Raw genomic sequence first — 23,046 nt, forward strand, 5'->3', positions numbered from 1 at the left:
ATGTTTCAAAATAAGATATATATATTCTACCACTGCAATGAGTTAAATACGATAAATCTCAATTCGAGACAGTTTAAAAGAGGGGCGAAAGATACCAGACGGTACAGTCAAACTCATAGATCGAAATTAAACTAACAACGCCATGGCTACAATGAAAAATACAAACAGACAAATAATAGTACACATGACACAACATAGAAAACTTAAGACTTAGCAACACGAAACCCACCAAAAACTGGGGGTGATCTCATGTGTTCCGGAAGGGTGAGCAGATCCTGCTCTACATGTGGCACCCGTCGTGTTGCTCATGTTATTAAATCTGCATAAAATACACGAGGATGTAAATGTATGAATCATGTAAGAGTTAGAGTGTTTTTGAATGTATCAACAGAATGACACTGATATTGATCTAATGAAAATAGCATATAATATTAGTGGACGTCGAAAGCTAGGTAAGGTTATGTTGTTCGTGTGTCTGTATTTTCTGTTTGTTTTACTCTTTTCATCTCTCCCTATTAATATTGTTCAAGGTATAACAGAATTTAAGAAACAATTACTTAAAAAACAAGGGATAAAAATACATACAGAGCTGATGGTGGTCTTTCAGCTACGTGACTTGGTCCATCTTTACACATATACTTCATTTTTCCGTTTTCTTTGAGTGCTTCACTGATTTTTGAATGTTTGTAATTTTTCCACATAGAATTGAAGTAGCCTCTATCCATTAAGTCTGCATCCTCTACCTCCTCGTCTCTGTGTTTCGCAATAATCTTTGATAAGCTTTCTTTGTTTACAATATCAAATGCAATTCTAAAACACAATTGTTATTTTGGCTGATGAATAAAGCAGTTTAACTAAAAATACACATGTTTGGCAGGTATAAATATTAATATTTCAGTAACATTTTCATTTATTCCTAAAACTCAATTTTTTCAGCATGTTTTTACTTTCCCTCTTACCTCTTAAAACAACTTTGAAAAGTCATGATATTACCATTTTTTGTCGTAAAGATGATGGATTATGTGACTCGAAATTATTTTTAAAAGTAAAAATATTCGGTGGTAAAAGCAAGATATACAAATTCGTCAACTAAAAACACATTGATACCTGAAAATTACACAATTGTAGTATTAAACCAATTTTTAAGACGTTTCGGCCATTGGCCTTCTTCAGTTTCTTTATTTTTCTTCTCAACTACATGGCAGACATTTTGTCTTTTTCAATCATTAAGATGTTAACACTGCAACATCAAAGTTTGTCATTTTTTTTTAAGATTGTATAGGTAAATGCAATGCCTTTAATTTTACCATGCAAGATTCTACAAGACTGTATCTTCGTTTACCTTGGAACTCGATACACAATTGTTGGACTGGTTGTAATAACCGAGTTAAAGCTTGGGTCATTGTCAAGTACGCCTTCTACTCCAAACATTTCATCTATAGAAAGAGAAAAACATACATAAAGCGTTTTGATCAATGAAACAGACACCGTATTACAATATCGTTTTACAAAATGACAGTTGGAACAAATAATTTCGCCGTGATTGATGTTATCCTGAATCGACCGGCAAGGTCTAGAGCATACAGTGGTAATGTATGGAAGCGCATATGGTACACCCCTTGTAAAGTTATTTTGTTGACGTGGTTTTACCTCAACTTCAAATAAACATGTCGACTTAATCAATTAACAAGTTGAATTTATCATGTCGACTTCTTATTACTATGTCATTACATTTATATTAGAAAGTCGACATTGTAATGCAATTATTTCATCATCATTCCGACAAGTTGACTTCACATGATTATTAGATTCCCGCTTATAACACACAACATAACTTATAATTCCGACTTATTAGCAACAAAATAACTTTACAAGGGGTGTACCATATGCGCTTCCATAGTAATGTTATCATATATCAATGTGCATAACCAATGCAAAATGAATGATTTTAAACATACATTCAAATAATTATGTAAAAGCAATTATTAAATGAAGAAAGCTGAATCTGTATGATAAAATGTATTATTTAAATATTTGTAGCAAATGAATAGGTGGCTATAAAAATCAATCGTGCTGATTTGGAAACTCTATGAAACATTTTCTATTCCAATATTTACACATAATGCAATTTGCAATACTTGTGGTTTTCAAATTATCAAATAAGAGTGTTGTTAACATTATGAAAACAACACGTATACAATGAGAGTAACAAAATATCAAGTTAACGTTGACAATATGAGCAACAGCAGTTAACCAATGTTCAAATTGCGTTGAACTGATAGGAAGAAACAAATAAATATAAAATAAAACTGAATAATTACATTAGATGTATGTTTCATTATAATACGTTATTCTGATTGGCTTCACTGCAATCTCGCGTTATTCCTTAATCAATTGCATTACACACCATGACACGAGGTCCCACAATAAAGTGCACATGTAAATTTCATAAAACTTGATAAAAATCGTGTTTTCATGATCCTAGCTAAAAAATATAGTTATAAGTATTGAATCCTCCTTTTTTAACTTCATAGGGTTGTAAAAAGTGTTGAACGTGCGCACATTTTTAGAATGAAGCGCTTCCAGGCTTCATACAAAATGTACTAATTTCGGTCAACGCTTTTACACCCCAATAAACGTACAAAAAGAAGCATTAAATTAAAGTAAATTGCAAACTTCAAAAACAGCGAGACCGGGTGTGTATAGACAGGGTAAGTACATGTTATGCACTTCACCTGCAAAGCATATTCACACTTCAAACATCAAAAAGAATTTGAAAACCGTCATTGACTATACCTGGTTCTTTACAAGCTACGTAGAATGTTACTGTCTTTTGTGCCTCTGGTATGTAGACTTCTCGGCATAATTGACATCGACCTAAAAGAAAAAAATCAGAAATAAAAAGAAAGAAATGATGAAAGGCTACTCCTTAAGTAAACAGGTAAAACTGGCAAGATGCCTTTTTGTAATTACCCATGTGTTGTTATCTACAATATGTCTTTTAATACTGTGTAAAACACTGAAATTTAAAAATGAATTTAATGTTTGTGACAAATCTCTAATAGTCCTCGTTAATCAGTAGGACCAAACAAAAAATGAAGAAACGATAACAATACATTTATAAAGGCAACTGAAAAATACCGCTGTTCAAAAGTCATCAATTGATTGAGAGAAAAAAACGGGTTACAAACTAAAACCGCGGGAAACATCTCAGTTATAAGAGGAAAACAACGAAACATAAGCAACTCAATAATTAGCTAAACAAACAGACAGAATAGGTAAAAAAATGTCAAAATAGGAGTAAAACTGTCAACATTGTGTTTTAATCTTAATCACTATGAAAACGAACAAATATGTATTAAATAAACACGAAAAAGGCATTCAGACAAAACACAGAGGCAAAAAATTAAAACAAGAACACAAATATCTATCATAGCACAATAACACAATTACCAACATACCAAAGATGGTACTGGGATTGTTACAACGAGACTTGACGGACATCTCCGTTTGAAAGACGAGGTGAAGTCATATACTTTTTAGTATACATTTTTTTCTAATCTTTGATATTGAGGAATACGTAAACTTTTAGTAAAGATACATAAATTTCGTTTCGCTTTGTAATTGTCAATCAACAGTTCATAAAATCTTTTATCATTTTTTATATTATGTTGCAGTGATAAAATCTGAATACATTTTGTTTACTTTTCATCTTCGTAATTTACAATTTACATGAGATATCAATATAATTACATGTACTTTATGCACTTAAAAATGATTGTTTACCGCATAATTTCAAGGTTAGTAATAAATCATCATTACTTCATTCAATGCTTAGCCTACATTAAATTTAAATTGCTTTGAAATTTATGTTTGAAGTTTTAATACTTTTTGGTGTTTTTATACGTTATTGACTGTAACTTCAGTTACGGTGTTTATTAGCTTAAAAAAGTACTCATGTTGGAAACACAGAATTTGCATTAGCATTGTCTTCCCTGTATGTGTTGTACTAAATTCTGTCTTATTCGCGTATGTTTATTCGATGGAATACCTGAGTATGGTGTATATCTCGTTTTCTTTTTCTTTTCTGGTTGATGATCGAGTTGATCAATCTTCAGTTTTCAAGTTATAGTTTAGTGTACTTTTTTATTTCATTTCCATGACGGTGACAGTTGTTTCCTACTCGTATCAGATTTGAATGTCTCCTTTGTTACCATAATAACTTCAGCCTCTTTTTAACTTACCAGAAATAATAAAGTATAAATATTCTGAAACTTCATCTTGATGTAGAATTGTCTTATTTGGCGAGTATTCCTGCAAAATGAAATATACTATATTATAATTCTAAGAATTACTCTCTAAAACCAAATGAAAGTACATACTCAATCATAAAAATTGAAACTAAAATAAAAGTTCATAAATAGACTCAGTAAAATACGCAGGAAATGATATTCCATAGGAAACATGACAGTTATTTTCCAGTCGTTTCATTGGTAGATATAGGTGATTGTTTAGTTTTGTCTCATGTTTATGGGCATTCCATCTTTTGAATTTCGGTATTGGTATTAATACATTTTCCCCACTACACTATAAGTCATATACTAGATTGCGCTTTGAAATGAAAGAGACATATCTGACAGTCATTGACCAATACACAGACTATAGTTGTTATATAATATAAACTACAAAAAATTGTTGGTGCAAACGGACATGTGACGAGAGGGCAATAACTGACCGGAGCAATCAAACGCACAAAAAACAAGTACACAATTTGACGACTTTTTGACAGGTCAACATTCTACGTTAATTTATACATACTAACAACAAACTGGACCAGTACAAAAACATCTACTAGTAATTAGAAATTCATTATACTTTAAGAAAACAATAAAATAACAACCTATACCTTACGCGCCCGGTCGAACGAACGGGCAAACAAAGGTAAAAATTGTGTTTCTCTTTCTGAAATGGTTTTAGGGGAGCCGGGAATTAAACAAAAAATACAAACATAATATTTTAAGAGTCAATGAACTTAAAAAATCAGGATTACACAAACTTTTGATATAAATAATGAAATATTGAAAATATACCTACTTCTTTTTGAATTAGAGGTAGAATCTTTTCTCTCACTTCTCTTGACACTTTTGCGAGTATTGCTGATTTTCCAAACACATAACGTCTTATTTCCATTAAAAGAATAGATTTGAATCTTTCACATATTCTGTGAAATTTATCACGATCAATTCTAAGGAATTCACAAAATTCTTTAGTATATACAGTAGCAGGTGGAGCTATGTCTTCAGTCCTATCTTCGGAACTCACGATTCCAAGATATTCCCCAGTTCCATGACTATAAATTATATTCGGTTGATACACAGTTCTTGATGATGTAGCACGCATGTCATACGTCACTTCAGCAGCCCCGTGAACAATGTAATAACACGACAATACGTCTTCCCATTGTTTCTTTACAACATACTGGAAAGCATCGTACGTTTCCATGGTAACACAATGACTTAATGCGTCTTTTATGTGACCTTGATCTTTATGAATAAGTTTTAGACCTTCAACTACTGATTTCATGGTACGCAAATCTGTCTTAGATAAAACAGGGTCCTCTTCCGGTCTGTATCGTGCATTTCGCGCCATAATTCGTCTAGCTTCCTTTGTGATGACCACATTACCAGACGTCACGAACAATCTCTTGTTAAATACTGGCGGGACATTTTTATTTGGTCTTTCATTCTTATTTTCATTTTGACGTTCTTCATCTGTTTTCTCATAAAACGAATGAGTATCAGAAACATAATTTGTAAGCTCGTACATTTTCCTAAAAAAACAAAATTAAGATATCAAGTTAAAAACTGTTGCATTTAACATTTTAAGACATTTTATAGTGTCGTCTGCTCACGAAGATGTAGTGGCACTTAAGGATCACTTCTATAGCTCGTGTGGATGTCGATTGCAATGTCGTTTACACACAAAGTCAAATAATTGAAATTTGAATGTAACAAGTCTTATAAATGACTGACGGTGTTTTGACTATCAGCTCAAAAAGAATTAAATTGATTTATGTGTGCACTACATTTTTATGTTATGTCTTCATAACAGTAAAATATTTCAGTCATAATTCCTTAAATATAACGTAACTTTACACACCAGAAATGTTCATATCATGTATAAAAGTTCCTTGTGAAACCGTAGAAGTAACGAGACAAGTTACTAGTACTTAAAATTATAACTATACTTTTCTCACATCAAGTTTTTAACTCTATTAAATCTTTTAAATCAACTCAGTAATGTAGACAAATATTAACAAATGTCCTATTGAGATCCAAAAGAATTATAGCAAATATTGCCTGATAAAACTGTTCTTAACGTTAATTAAAAGAATATTGACTTTACTATTCAATAAAAGGCGAACTGTAACTCTGCAATAAAGATTCATCACAAATAATTTTCTAATGTATGACCTTAAAAAGGGTCAACCATTTTTGCCACGTGACATTTAAAATGGGTTTTGAATGGGTTGTTGAAGATGACAACCTATTGTTTAAACTATCAGCATTATCGACTAATCCATTAAAATACAGGTACTTAAAGTGTACAAATCAAATTTCTATATCTTTGCACTGAAACATCTTTAAAAGGTAGACTACTCATGTTGATATATTAAAGTGATTGTCGGTAATCGATCCTTAACTAACACAAGTGTCTATTTTGTCGATGACTTTCAAAAAAGATATCGAAAAAGTACATTGATTTGCACGTACATTTTAATTTAAACGCTTCCTGGATAGGTTTAATTGAAACCTTCAAAAGAAAGTGATGAATTAAATCAAATGTTTGTTAATACAAGGTTGTTATTAATCATTATTTCACTCGATTTATGCTTTCTTGAGTTTTTGATAAAAACCGTGGCTTAGTATGTTAGCTTTGTTTTTCTGCGATCGTTTGCGTAATACGTAAATGATTGACTAAAATATACACTGCAATACGGATATTATCATTTGTAATTCCTTGTTATTTTCACTAATAAAAACAAATACGTCAATGAGTCAATAATCAAAACAAAATAAACAACTTAAAGTACCAATCTATAATACTAAAATTACGAGGTCCAATTTGTCAGCCGTCATCACGTAAAAACGACGAATCAAAGAATTCAACTTTATATATAACTAATATAGTACAAAGGTGTAGATTAAAAATGACACCACTCCAGGCCCTTTTGTTTTCCACGTAATTAGTATTGCCAATAATTAAGAAGTTCCGGATCGAGTCTGATACCGATACCAATAGTACATTCACCTGTTATCTATTACCTTATCTGTACGTTCCGCATCTGACAGGCGCACCACCAAACGGTATATTCAGGATTAATATGCTATATACACGGGTCAAAATCACAGGATTGACACTACTAAATTGTAGTATTTTAATCAGTAAGACTTTCTAAGATAACAATACGAATACTAAACATCTGGACTAAAAATAAGGCGTAAAGGTACAGTTTTCAATTTGTTAGCGGGCATGACGTAAAACAGCGAAACAAAGAATTCCACTTTATTTATAACTAATATAGGACAATGCTGTTGATTAAAAAATACTCCATTCCAGGACCTTTTGTTTTCCAAATAATTAATATTACCAATAATTGATAGGTTCCAGTTCGACGGGTTCAAACAGAAAGATTTGAAAACAGAGAAAACTGTGTATCTTATAATCGGCATGACTTTATCAGATGACAATACTAATACTAAAATAAGGCTTGCGCAAAGTTATATACTTTAATTCAGTCACGGACCCGAGATATCACGGGTGTGTTCTAGTATCTTTTAAGTTTGACGACCTGATTAAATAAAAGAGTACCCATCAATTGAGTATAGTTTGCATAGATATATGTGAACCAACTCAATCTTATAAAACGAATACGTATCAAAAACATAATTTGTAAGCACAATAAAATTGAGAATGGAAATGGGGAATGTGTCAAAGAGACAACAATCCGACCATAAAACAGACAACAGCAGAAGGTCACCAATAGGTCTTCAATGCAGCGAGAAATTCCCGCACCCGGAGGCGTCCTTCAGCTGGCCCATAAACAAATATATACTAGTTCAGTGATAATGAACGCCATACTAAACTCCAAATTATACACAAGAAACATTTTCCTGAAAAAATTAAGACATCAACTGATAAACTGTTACAACACTTATTCGAAAAAGCCGTATAAAATATTACCAAGGTTAATTCAAAAAGGAGAAGTTCATAAAAAATACGAAAATCAAACTTTATCAACCAACAGAAAAAGTTGAAAACAACTAACTGTCTTATTCCTGACTTGGAACAAGCATTTTCCAAAGGAAATAGTAGTTAAAAAAAACCCGTGGTTTTATAGCTAACTAAACCTCCGACTTGTATGACAGTTGTGTATAGGCTTTTATTGTGTCATTAAGTCGCGAAACTGCGTCAACAGTGTCTCTTTGGCCGCCTCACCAGATCTTTTTATTTTTAAATCAACCGGATTAAAATATTTAAAATATCATGCAGTTGTAAATAAACGATCAAATATAGTTTAATGATGAATTGGTCATGCTGATGTCGTATGGTAACTCATCTAATAACAATAAATGAAAATTTATCAAAGAACTTACTATTTTGTGAACTTAACCATCCCGGATATCAAGTATTGATGAAAGTTCGCTACTCTCAAACTATAGTTACAGAACTATTAAAGAGAGTCGTAAATCGAAGACAGATTCACAACGCCTTGGCCAAACAAAAAAGACTGTGACAACGACCTAAAAGACAATGTATTAAATGTGTTGCTTTGCCGTGGTCATGTATGCTGATTTGTAGTCTAACAATTCCTCTCGTACTATTCTAATGTAACAGTTAACTTGTATCACTATATTGAACATCTTGGTTACTAATGACAAACACATATGTAAATTTACAAACAGGATCTTCCTAGTCTAACTACTATAGATAACTAAGTGTTGCATATGATTGAACTCTTCTAATTGTATTCCTGTCATGTCCGTCAAAATGTTAAATAAATATACACCTTAAAATGTGGATATTGTCTTTAAAATGACTTAAAAGCTATCATATTTCAGACAAAAGTACAAAATATTAATCCATGGTAGCCCTTAAACCCTTTTGATAAGTTGGAAGGCTTAGTTTTACCTCCACGCGGACTAAAAGTTTTATACTATAAAGAGGTACTATATATCTTTAATTTTGGTAGAAACAATGGTTTACTATTTATGAATAATTAGAGATGTGACTTTACCTTTAGGTGGACAGAAAACAACAACAAAATGCAGCCTTAAAAAGTAAAATTAAAAAAAAACTGAACTCAGAGAAAATTTCAATGTTGGAGACAATAAAACTGTTTAATGTTTTTTTTCCCCGATTTATTACGAAAACAAGAATGTGTCCCCAGTACACGAATGCCCCACTCGCACTATCATTTTCTATGTTCAGTGGACCGTGAAATTGGGGTAAACCCTCTAATTTGGCATTAAAATTAAAAAGATCATATCATAGGGAACATGTATACAAAGTTTGAAGTCGATTGGACTTCAACTTCATCAAAAACTACCTTGACCAAAAACTTTAACCTGAAGCGGGACAGACGGACGAACGAACGGACAGACGGACGGACGAACGAACAGACGGACGAACAGACGAACGGACGCACAGACCAGAAAACATAATGCCCATCTACTATCGTAGGTGGGGCATAATTACCTCTTCCTAATATGAAAATATATATATATATATATATGAACACTGGACACTTTTAATTTGCAAAACACTCATTTGCAAATCCGCCGCCGCCTCAAACAAGAGCTACAATATCATGTATATAACCAAAATGTGCGGAATTACATGGGATTCAATAATTTCATTGGTTTTATACTGTTACTTTCATATTTATTTTGCAATTTGAATTATAAAAACATGGGATTTTCAATATCCCATGGGACAGGGCAAAATCCCATGGGATTTACCATTATCCCATGGGATTTTGGTTAAATCCCATGGGATTTTTTTTGGTCCCATGGGATTATTGTAGTCCCATGGGATATTTGTTGTCCCATGGGACAAAAAAAATCCCATGGGACTATAATTATCCCATGGGATTTTTAATATCCCATGGGACAAAATAAAATCCTATGGGATTAAAATTATAAATATATATATATAAATATAAAGTTATGTGTATGTTACAATGAATGCTGTTTGGTAGTAAAATGTTTTAAATGTATACGAGTTTTTTTTATATTTTTTATATATACATATATATAATTTTTTTTAAATTTTGTCACAAACATGTTTTCTTTTTGTTTATATGACAATAAATATTATTCTTATTTTGGAATGTATAATAATAATATTTTACAGTCAAAGAATAAAGTCCTTTCACTGAAACAAAATGATGAAATTTCTAAATAAATGAAAAAATATTGTTTTGAAATCTTTGTCTTGTTTATTCTATTATGAAAAATAGAACTGAAAAAATATTTCATATTCTGACTGAATAGTTCACTCTTTTCATGAGGTAAGATTTTCTTTGTTATAGGTTCATTGCAATACTTGTATAGGCAAACAATTTGAATTATATATAACTTTGTGGTGTACATAATAGTATGCTTATAATTGCAAATTTATAATATAAACACTTTTTGTTAAAGTTTTTGCTTTCTTTATTCACAGCTTGCTATGTACAATTATTCAGTCCACTATATAAGAGTGAAGTCAATAAATAATTTCATTCACTAGAATATTCCTGCAATTCTTAGACAAAACATTTTTTCAATCTGTTCTTCAAAGATCTTCCTCTGTACATCTTTATTGAATGGAGAGATTCAAATGAGAAGACAAAGCAAGTTTATTTGGACAACAACATTCTAATATCTTGTTCATTCGTTCCATCTTTCAATTGATAATTACATTGTTGTATTTATATGATCAAGTTCTTGTGCATCAATGATCGTGATGATATGACTCCTTTTTGTTTATAGTCATCATGTTGAAATTTCCTCTTTCAAATAAATGTAGGAAAAAACATGTTCCATTTCAAATTAATAAAAAAGTCGCACTATGGAGAAAAATATCAGCTTTAAGTTTTCCGTTCAGTATTGATCTGTGAATGATGACCATGAAAATCCAGATTTCTGACCTACAAATACACAAACTCAAAAATTATCAGTGAAGAGATCAATAAAATGGCTATTTTATCATGTTTATGATTAATATGATAAACTTTCATTTAAATATTCAAGTACTAAATTACAGAAATCGCTTAAATTTTATAATAGTTTAGTTACAGTTAAAGTACAGCTTATTTAAATTATAATAAAAAATATAGGCCACCGATGAGTTAAATAAGATATTACATTTTTAATGCCAAAAAATGGCTTTTTTGCACCAAAGGGAGATAATTTGGAGCTTTTTCAATGATATATGCATTTTAAAAGTCATCTGGGGCCAAACCGAATTGATTGTTTTGAATGATTTGGTGTACCATATGATAAAGATATAAATAAATTGAGTTATGAAAAAAAAATATTAAAACATTTTTCTGAAATTGTTATACCCTAGAGCCTCCTTAAATGTCATTTGATCTCTATTGGAGAAATGTCTCATTGGAAATCAGACTGCTAAGTGTTTCTTATTTTTATATCAACCCAGCCATATTATACCTGTCTAATATCAGGAGCTTGTACATAGTTCAGTGGTTGATGTTGGTTCATACCCGTCATTTTTATTTTTCATAATTTTTTGTTTTTATAAATTAGTCTGGTATATTTGACGTTTGAATTGATGCTCTGTTTCAAATTTGGTTAGTGTTGACTTTTATAGATTACTATAACATGTATAGGGTATGGGTTTTCTCATTACTTACAGGTCATCAATGGCCTCTAATAAGTAATTACAATGCTTATATCCACTAAATTGAACTCTGATGGATAGTTTTCTCTTTCATCATACCACATCTTATTTTAATAAATATTTAATTATTATTCAAGGACAAAATTTTTTATAACAGTGGACTTACCATTTAGGCTTTGTTGACCTCTGTAAATTTTATTTTGTTGATAATTTCTTCTGTTTATAGTTTCCCCTTTATCTTTCATGTTCTTGCCCTACACATAAAAGGGTAAACATCATTTAATGACAAAAATAACTACTACATGTATTACATAATTAGTAGGCAACTGAAAATTTTGTCTTATTTGTATATAACATCAACTTACTCATCATTCTTGCTGTTCAATATCATGAATATTATCATTATTCTATGAATATGAGGTCACAGTAAAATTAACCTTGGCAGGCAGACAACTTTTTTTATATGATACCTTGTAGTCATTCCATACAACAAGTAGACCTATGCTTAAAAAATCTAAGGCCAAAATTAAAAATATGTTTGTTTCCCCTCCCCCCCACACGGGTCAAAAATAAGCGCCCAGGTCAAAAAATTATTTTCCACAAAAAAATCGAAATTATTTTTTTCCTGAAAATAATTTGTTTCCATTTTTGGAAAGTGCTTGAAAGCAGAAGGATTGATAATCTTAATAAATACACTCAAATTGAGCACAAACAACTGATAAGTGGCCTGGACTGGACAAGTCAAACCATTCATGTGACCATGCTATGACAATCACATCCAGTTAAAAAAAACTAGAGGCTCTCAAGAGCCTGTGTCGCTCACCTGTTAATGTGTTTACTGATGTCAGCCATCTTCGTTGGTAGGCGGGGTCATTAGACACTTTTTTTTTTAAATAGATACCCTAGTATTATGATTGTGGCCAAGTTAGGTTAAATTTGGCCAAGTAGTTTTAGAAATGATTTTTATACAAGTTACAAAAATGACGAAAAGTTGTTCAATATTGACTATAAAGGGCAATAACTCCTTAAGGGGTCCTCTAACAATTTTGATCATGCTGACTTATTTGTAGATCTTACTTTGCTGAACATTATTGCTGTCTACAGTTTATCTCTATCTATAATAGTATTCAAGATAATAACCAAAAACTGCAAAATTACCTTAAAATCACCAATTTTAGCCATGTCGGCCATTTTGTTTGGTAGGCTGAGTCATCGGACACATTTTTTAAACTACAAACCACAATGATAATTGTGGCCAAGTTTGGTTAAATTTGGCAAAGTAGTTTCAGAGAAGAAGATTTTTAAAAAAGTTACAAAAAATTATGAAAAGTTGTTAAAAATTGACTATAAAGGGCAATAACTCCTTAAGGGGTCGACTGACAATTTTGATCATGTTGACTTATTTGTAGGTCTTACTTAGCTGAACATTATTGCTTTTACAGTTTATCTCTATCTATAATAGTATTCAAGATAATAACCAAAAACTGCAAAATTTCCTTAAAATAACCATTTCACAGGCAGCAACCCATCAACAGGTTGTCCGATTCGTCTGAAAATTTCAGGGCAGATAGATCTTGACCTGATCAACAATTTTACCCCATGTCAGATTTGCTCTAAATGCTTTGGTTTTTGAGTTATAAGCCAAAAACTGCATTTTACCCCTATGTTCTATTTTTAGCCATGGCGGCCATCTTGGTTGGTTTGACAGGTCACGCCACACATTTTTTAAACTAGATACCCTAAGGATGATTGTGGACAAGTTTGGTAGAATTTGGCCAAGTAGTTTCAGAGGAGAAGATTTTTGTAAAAGTTAACAGACGACGGACGCACGACAGACGACGAATGCCAAGTGATGAGAAAAGCTCACTTGACCTTTCAGGTCAGGTGAGCTAAAAAAAAACTGCCTTCCTGGTCTGTTTACAAAGGGTAGACCCGGGGAGGGGAAACAGACATTCTTTTAAATGTGGCCTGATAAAATGACAAAACCAAGAAAACTTATCATTGACCAAAGAACAATAAAATGCGGTCATGGTTTATATATGAATCTGCCATTCAGACATGCACACCTTACAATTGTTTCATATCTACCAAATATAATCTACCTGTAACTTTAAACATATGATAAACTGACAAAACAATGCAGTGTTTCATTGACCAATGAACCATGCATGAAAATGAGGTCAAGTTCATATAAAATATGACAGACAGCTAAGTGCATCTTACAATTATTTCATTCACTAAATAAAGGGGCCTTATTGCTTACAGTATCCGGAAAATTGACCAAACCACAAAAACTAAATATTTTCAAAGTTCCTTATACCCTGCCAATTTGTTATGGTTGTGCCTGTTCCAAGTCAGGATCCGATAATTCAGTGATTGTCGTTTGTTTATGTGTAACATATCTGTTTTTCAATTTTTTTGTACATAAATTAGGTTGTTAGTTTTCAACTTTCAACTTGGCTATCATGTGTAAAATCATACAAGTGTTGGGAAAACAGGAAGTTGTCGAGTGATGAATCTGAAAATGCATCACACGGTATAGCTGACTTATTTAACCCTGAAACCAAATTTCAGAAATCCTTCTATTGTAGTTCCTAAGGAAAATGGGACGAAAAATATTCATCGGACGGACTGACTGACGCAAGGATGGATGGACAGACAGGGGTAAAACAGTATACCCCCCCCCCCTTTTTTAAAGTGGGGGCATAATTTTAATACGGGGCTATAAAAACCCATGCAAGATGTCAAAACAAAAAGAAGTAACCTAATTTTTACTTGTTAGGGGCTATTTATTTATTGTCGGTTATACATATAACAATACAACATATTAAAGGTCTGTAGAGCTTTTATCCGACATACATATATATGACAAGCACAATACATTTGTACATGAAACATAAAGCTCATCACTGAGATAGTAGTCTCAGATAGAGGGAGGCGGGGTCAACCAAACTCCCCTATTCAATCTGAATGCAGGACAGAAAGTCACAGTCAAAAAGTCACACACTGTCACAGGACAAAAAGTCACAATTTAGTTTTGAGATTATTTTTCTTTGAACAAGAAAACACTCTTTTTGTATTTTTCTTGAAGTTTTATACATGAACATGATGTAGCAACTTTAAATTAAAATTTATTAAAAACAAATAAATCAGTGCATTAGGTTTGCGCACATTACCATTACATTTGCGCACAAAAATCATTACGTTTGTGTGCAGCTTTTGATTACATTTGCACGCATTTTTTAACATGTAAATATAAAAAAAAAGATATAGTATGATTGCCTTTTACAGCTGACTATGCGGTATGGGCTTTACCTCGGGCTTTGCTCATTGTTGAAGGCTGTTTGGTGACCTATGGTTGTTAATGTCTGTGTCATTTTGGTCTCTTGTGGACAGTTGTCTCATTGGCAATCATACCATACCTTCTTTATATTGGCTTATGGTTGAAGGCCGTAAAGACCTCTAGTTGTTAATGTCTGTGTCATTTTGGTCTCTTGTGGACAGTTGTCTCATTGGCAATCATACCACATCTTCTTTTTTATATTATGAACAATTTCCTAAAATTAAAAATGAATATATGTAATAAAAAGAAGATATTTCAAAATCTTTTTTCATTTATATTCAATCAATTGTCAACAAATTGTTTGTGACTTTTTGTCCTATTAACCAAGGAATTGTATATTTAAAAGGAATGGAAACGCGGCTCGAGATCAATCGGGATACCCGCAGCGCACCCGCAGAGCTATAAACCATGTCTGGCTCAGGCGGAAGTATGATGAATAATATAAAAAATCATGACGGAGTTCCATTTCCTGTCATATAAATCGGTCTTTTAATTCACGGGGTCATCTTGCTTGAGACGATATAAATGAGAGAGAAACCCGAAATCAAGAATAAACTTTTATTCCTAGCAAAAGGTAAGGCCTTAGGCATCATTTTTATACCTCATCAAACATACTTTTGTAATATTGTATTGAGTAAATTCTCATTAGAATAGACCTCGGTCTTGAAAATTGAGGGAGTTTCATCCGGATTACAAAACAAAAAATACTGTGTTGTGATTTTTTTCTAAAAACTTGAAAACCACGAAGTGCAAAACAAAACAGTTGATATCATTATGAAGCTGAAACCTTATTCTATCGCTTACGCTCTTTTTGAAGTTTCTTGTAACTTTTCAGAATTTTCTGCGATTTTTCGAAATTTCAGTTTTGAGTTTCAATATTCTGTCAAAATATGTCTATCAATCTGGGAGTGCACTACGATTTCTTTATTATATTGGAAAGTAGAAAGAAAAAAGTGAGAAAATGAGATATCATTTTAAAGAAGGAATATTTTCCTACAGTTTGGTCTAAATTACGAATGCTAAATGTAATTGGTACAATATATATGATTTTATTTCGAAACATGTTGAAAATTTAAAGTTGTGCGTCAACAAATACATCGACACTTTGTATTTTGGTATAAGTTAAATAACTACTTGAAATAGATGCAACATTGACATATTATTTAAAAGCTAAGTCTTTTTTCTATCGCATAGTGTTGGATTTATGAAAATGGCGATAAAAACGAATTAGCTATGATTTTTCAAAATCCCATGTTTATAGTTCACATTGACGCCATTTTGTTCAGTCAAGTTCGACACCGACGAAGTTGGAAATAACAGACAAGAAATATATACAAAGACTTACGATTGGGATTGATTGTGCCTTTTTATATACATATACGATGTTATTCATTTATTTTTTGGTAAATACTTTTTTTTATACTAAATCGTTGTTTGGTAATGCAGTTTGCCATTATTAAGCGTTGCCGCAAATTACCATACGCAACAGTAAAACTGTTCCTTCCTTTTTTCTCGAAGAGCAGTATATATACTATAGGTCGCAAAAGTATTCCTTTTGGTGTTAAAATACATAAAGTGCGAATGTGGGAAAGTTTTAACCGTTTCTAATTAGAAAATTTATTGCATCTCTGCATAATTTAGCATTAATTAACAGGTGAGCTCGGCGTTTTTAATTTTTAACATCTTAAGTATGTAGGACACAAATTAGCTTATCATTAATACATGAAATATTATACCTGCAAATTGGAACATCCCGCATGCCATTGTTTATTATAACACCTGTAATCTAAGTTATTTTATCTAGATAATATACTGCAGTTGTTTACTTTTTTCTTCCCTTCATAATGATTTATTAACTTCTTTCTTTATCAGTCATATTTCACAATTGAAAAGTCATTTAACTACATTTTTAAAATTTCCTTTATTTTGCATGAAAACTATTTAAAACTCGTATAATGTCCGATATCATCTGATTGTGACATACCTTCGTGAAATATCAAGATAAAAAAAATCTAGAATAAAAAGTTTTTTTATAAGTAACTTTGCATGTGGTTGTATTGTTATATTTTTTTCTTGGATTAATTTACTTTTGGTTTCATGATTTATCACCTACTATACCGCGTTCGTACTGCACAACTCAACTTGCACAATGTAAGTACCATTACTCTACAATAAAAATAGGTATTTCGAATCATCTTCTAAAAAAAACCAATTATGATTTATTTTACACCAAGCAAATTGAAAAAGAATGCCCCTCAGAAGGATTTTAGTTTATTATTTTTTATTACAGAAACATGCCTAAGAAGAAAATAATATCATTGTCAAGTTAGATAACTAGTGTCAGATTAAATGACCACGTTCGATAACTTCTACCAGATAAGTAATGAGCCAGTTAGAGCGATGGGGTGTAATCAACACCCGGTCAAAGCAAGAGATGCATCATAATATTTTCTTTGAAGTCGGCCGCGTTTCCATTCCTTTTAAATATACAATTCCTTGTATTAACTGTTACTTTATGCCTGAGTTTGACATGTGTTTGACTTTTTGTCGGAATGTCCTGTGACTTTCTGTTTTTGCAGAAGTCCAGGGAGTGTTAAAAAATCACATGTGCAAGTTGAGAGTCAACACTTACACAGGGACTAGTCTACACAATACTTTTTCAGAATGTCAGCAAAAAAGAATCACTGGTGACAGGGGAGTGTAACCGATGAATTGATCCTGAATCAGATAAGATTTTCCCGGTACGTCTAAACACCGCTCAGGAGGACCTCCTGGGTGCACACATGCAGGGCATACAAAGTACACTCATGGCAGACCCTATATAGTCGCCGTCGTATCTGCACACATGATGGATGTATATATTCGTTATAGATCGTCATACACTTCTCATTTTAGAGTTAAATTTGCAAGCAACCTCTTAAGATTCTAAAATAATAATGCTACTAAAAATATATTATTTCCCCCAATTTTCGCAATTTTTTCGCCATATAAAATATTTAGGCGACTGTGCTTTTAGTGAATATAAACGATGACGAGGCCTCACGAATAAATATAAATATGAAATATACTGGAACATCGATTAGCATAGATCGAGCAGCAGAGTAAACTTCCACATAAATCTCGAAGTTATTTACGCCGGATAATATAGACTGTGCTCCTGAATAAAGTTGTCAAATACATTAATTTGTGTTTTTTACTTCTACAAGAAATTTGATTCAAATGCTAATTACGCACCATTTGCTGAGCAGAGAATCATTCTAAGCCAGGAACCGTCTATACTAACTGATAACAGTAAGAATAGAAAGTCTCTGTAAAAAGGCAGTCAATACTAACAGAACTGTATTAACTTAATGATACATGTACATCAAGTTCCAGCACCTCACCAAGCACCCTTGCCTTGCATACTGAGATGGCAAACTTGTGTGTCAGTATTTTAATATAAAACTGCGTAGGTTCATATCGTTTGATTGACGTTTGTTTGGTTATTTTTTAAGGATCGTTGTAAAATTATATCTAAATCTTTGTTAAAATACGATTTTAAATTGTTCAATTCTTTCTATTTCATAATTTTGTCAAAGTCTACTTTTTAAAGTTTTAAATTTTACAGAAAAAATGAATATTCCAATTTGATTTGAAGAAAATCTTTTTGAACTGTCATGACATGGTGTTGCAAAGCTGATTACAGGTAACTATAACATACAGTAATTTTCCATTACGACAGTGCGTGTATTCTCGGGTGTGTATAACGTATAGTTTTCTAGAGAACATCCTGTCTACGTGTAATACAGATTGATGACATTATACAACATTTCTTTGGTTAAATGTGATAAGGTATCTGTATCCATTCCCTATTTCAACACCACTAATTTTTCGAAGAAAAAAAATCAAAAAAAAAATTATATGAAATTAAGAAGAAAAGTAGCAAATATAAACTTCAGTAATTGCGCATTGAGTAAACATAATTCCAATATTGCATGAACAAATCCGTGAGAAAACGTATATATACATGTATGAATAAAGATGTGTTTTAAAAGACCTATTGGCATTATTTCACACTAGGACCTAAGATAACTAGAACTAAGCAATGGTTGATCCAGAAATTTTCATATGTGGGGACTCATTGACTGCCTTAGAGGGGTCACGTCCAGTCATGCTTCCGTGATTCCCTATATAATCTACCATTTGTTTCCCAAGATTTAGGAGGGGGGCTGGTACACACATATATATATAAATATACCTCTGCGGCGGAGCCAGCCATTTGAAAAGAAGGGGGTCTCAACCCAGGACAAAAGGGGGAGGGGGTGGTTCCAACCATATGTCCCCATTCAAATACATTGATCGTTCAAAAAAAGGGGTGGTTCCAACCCCCGAAACCCTCCCCCTGGATCCGCCACTGATACCTAGTATGCATATAATTAAGAACAGCTTTGAATATATGCATATAAAATAATGGTACGTTTAAAAACCGTTCAGGATCTCCTGGTTGCACACAGGACATTAAGTAACTTAGGACATGCATATATAATAGTAAGAGTTCAGGGTATACATTCGATAACTAACATATTTTATAATTTTGTAATTTTTGTTTTGATAAAATCAGAGACATATAATACATGTATTGAGACATATATAATACATGTATTGAGACATATATAATACATGTATTGAGACATATATAATACATGTATTGAGACATATATAATACATGTGTCTCTGAAAAAATCATACCATCTTTAAAGAAGTTATTTCAGTTTGAATCGACTGTCTTTTGCATTAGAATTCCAAAACGTTAATGTTATTTACAAATGCCAAAACCTGCAAGAAAGAAACATTTATATTCGGTGATTTTTACACTAAACGTTTTCGTAATTTGTTTTAAAAATATTAAAAAGTACATGTACATCGTTTTTTCAAGATTTGTATAGTAACTGGTTTAATTAAGTCCCCTTGATGAAATTTAAATTGCGAGACGCTAATTAATAAACTATGATCTATCTATCGGCATGCGTCGTTATTTGGGATACGTCACGGATGACCGATGGTCATATTCAATACGATATACCAATCATCATTTGAATTTGGGCAATTGATCTTTAATAATTAGGACTAATTGGTGATGGCAGAGAATAAGTCGCTGGTGATGGTTAAAAACATATAGAAGTAAACTTTGCAAAAAAAAAGGTTTCCTCGGAAAAAATTATGAAAATATATGAATATGCTAAATAATTTTTTTTTCCGAAATAATAATTAAAGACGTTTAGAAATAACAAATTTTCACAGTTGGGAAATTTTCAATTCAAGTTATTTCATTTTGAAAACGTTGAAAAATATAGATCTTATTATATGTTAAATGTGGGCCGCTTGGAGATCAACTTGTGAAACCCTGCATAATTAGGGTTTGTCTACTTTCGTCTTTTTATATTACCAAACATTCTATAATCAAGGATTTGTACAAGGCCTTGTTATAATGAATATTATCGCCAATATCACCATAATTAAATAAAGAACAGATACAATATTCGCCTAAAGAGTTTGCCATCTAACAATTCAAAATGAAATGTTGAGTCGAAACTGAGGTACCAAATCTATAAAAAGAATCACTATTTTAGTCGAAATTAAACTGTATATAATATTCTTTTTTTCAAAACTCCTGAAATAATTTAACATTAACTATAGAGAGCTTACATATGCAAATCTGTTTAAAAGTATGTGAGCGTAAATAAAATTTGTTTATTACCCCCCCCCCCTTTTTTTCCTTCTATAAAATTTAATTGTAAACGATTTTCGTTCTTAATTTGTGTTTGCTCATTAACTGGGGTTCATGCTGTCAAAAAAAATATGTCTCCTTGTGTAAAAGTTATTGATAAGAAAAAATTGAAGCTTCCAGAAGAATAACGGTACGTCTAAACACCGCTTGAAGGACCTCCTGATTGCACTCATGACATACGAAGTGCACTCAGGACCCTTTATAGTCATCGCACACAGGATGGATGCATATATTCTTTATACGCTTCTTATTTTAGAGTTAAATTTGGTAGAATTTGTAATTCTTAGAAAATAATAAGGGCACGTGTCACTGATTACACAACTACTGAGCCATGAATTATCCAATCAACAAAATTAATTGGATTATCTTTATTGTTGTTTTATACATTGTGTTGTTAGTACAGTGTGACCATGCGGGAAGTAATATTGTGGCGTCTAGAATGAATATCACGATGTTTTAAGATTTTCGTCTTTTATTAAAATTTCGTTCCATAAATTTTTAAGTTTTATTCTTAATTTTATTATCATGTCCTGGACGAGTAATTAATTCTTTGCACGAGTTTGAAAAGGGAAATAATTATAAATGTTCATACTTTAAAAGAATTTATATTAATTAAAGTTTTGTATATGGAATCCGTTCTAAACGGTAAAAGCCGTACTTTTCAAACAATCAAACTCATATACATGTAGTTAGATGTTATTTCTCATTTTTATCGAACTTGTCCAGGAATTTTATTTTTGAGTTATACGAATATTTTAAGAAATCCGTTTTTATTAAGTTTTTTTTCTCTAATTAAAGTCGTTTTGTCCAGTTTCACAAGCCTGAAACGAATTTCAATGCGAAAATAAATTCTGAAAATGAACTTGTCTCCGTTTTCGTCTCCGTTTTTTTGATTGTAGTAGCGAGAAATTTAAAAAAAGAAGATGTGGTATGATTGCTAATGAGACAACTATCCACAAAAGACCAAAATGACACAAACATTAACAAAGAAAGACTATTTCGAAGACAGTTTATTGACACGAAATCCGTTCAAACCATGACTAAGTCTTCGTGCACAGATTTCCGTTAAGGTTAAACTGAATATTGTACATAATTGTCTTCTCTTGTATAATGGTTTGTTGAGAATAAAGATATACAAATGTAATAAAATTTGATATTCAGCCAACATTGTGTTTGTTTAAAAACTTGATTTAGAGAGAGAGATAGAGAAAAGAATCACACTGAAAAACAAAAATCGAACTTGTTACAGAAAAAAAAACGCAACTATAAAATAATTTTCTTTATTCGTGAACTGCAAAACACAACAAATTAATTTACCCGTCATCATGAAAAATAAACTGAAAAAGCACATCGAATGAGATATATGTTTTATTTTTTCTATATGCAAATTCATGTTAAAGGTAAAACTGAACTAAACAATACAATTCCTAAAAAACAATAAAGATAATTTAATCAATTTTGTTGATTGGATAATTCATGGCTCAGTAGTTGTGTAATCAGTGACACGTGCCCTCATTATTTTATAAGAATTAACATATCTATCTAAGTTCGATTCAGGCGCGGATCCAGAGGTGGGAGGGGGGTTCCGGGGGGGTTGGAACCCCCCTTTTTTTGGCCGATCAATGCATTTGAATGGGGACATGTAGTTGAACCCCCCCTTTTTTTGCCCTGGGTTAGGACCCCCCCCCTTTTTTAAATGGCTGGATCCGCCTCTGCGATTTCAACTTCTACCAAAATTTAACTCTAAAATAAGAAGCGTATAACGAATATAAACATCCATCATGTGTGCAGATATGATTACGGTAATGGGTCCTGAGTGCACTTTGTATGTCCTGAGTGCACTCAGGAGGTCCTGAGCGGTTGTTTAGACGTACCCGAAGAATAAATCATTTCCTGACTGACCTAAAATACATTTATCTGTAATTAAAGAAAATTCGCCTAAAACATTCTCTCATATATTTAAACAATTAATTGTAAAATAATTAATTCAACGTCGGACTTTCTGTCTGTTTACTAATACTTTTCTTGT

General features: G+C 32.0%; 1 protein-coding gene and 1 long non-coding RNA gene across 11 annotated transcripts in view; both read right to left on the bottom strand.

The window, feature by feature from the left end:
* The window catches only part of LOC139501238 (uncharacterized), a 61,496-nt gene that overhangs the window by 10,646 nt on the left and 27,804 nt on the right, over positions 1 to 23,046 (bottom strand). For all 10 annotated transcript variants that reach the window (XM_071290252.1, XM_071290251.1, XM_071290257.1 and 7 more), the window contains exons 2-6: positions 5,095 to 5,830; positions 4,245 to 4,314; positions 2,797 to 2,877; positions 1,343 to 1,436; positions 586 to 810 (exon numbers count right to left, since the gene is read on the bottom strand). In XM_071290252.1, the coding sequence (XP_071146353.1) occupies positions 586 to 810; positions 1,343 to 1,436; positions 2,797 to 2,877; positions 4,245 to 4,314; positions 5,095 to 5,830 (1,206 nt within the window). The remainder of the gene's footprint in view (positions 1 to 585; positions 811 to 1,342; positions 1,437 to 2,796; positions 2,878 to 4,244; positions 4,315 to 5,094; positions 5,831 to 23,046) is intronic.
* LOC139501242 (uncharacterized) lies at positions 11,063 to 17,968 on the bottom strand. The gene is made up of 3 exons (XR_011658497.1): positions 17,883 to 17,968; positions 12,074 to 12,161; positions 11,063 to 11,194 (listed from the first exon to the last, which is right to left on the bottom strand). It is a non-coding gene; the product is annotated as an uncharacterized lncRNA (long non-coding RNA).

This window comes from Mytilus edulis, chromosome 13, assembly GCF_963676685.1.
Source record: "Mytilus edulis chromosome 13, xbMytEdul2.2, whole genome shotgun sequence".
Taxonomy (NCBI): domain Eukaryota; kingdom Metazoa; phylum Mollusca; class Bivalvia; order Mytilida; family Mytilidae; genus Mytilus; species Mytilus edulis.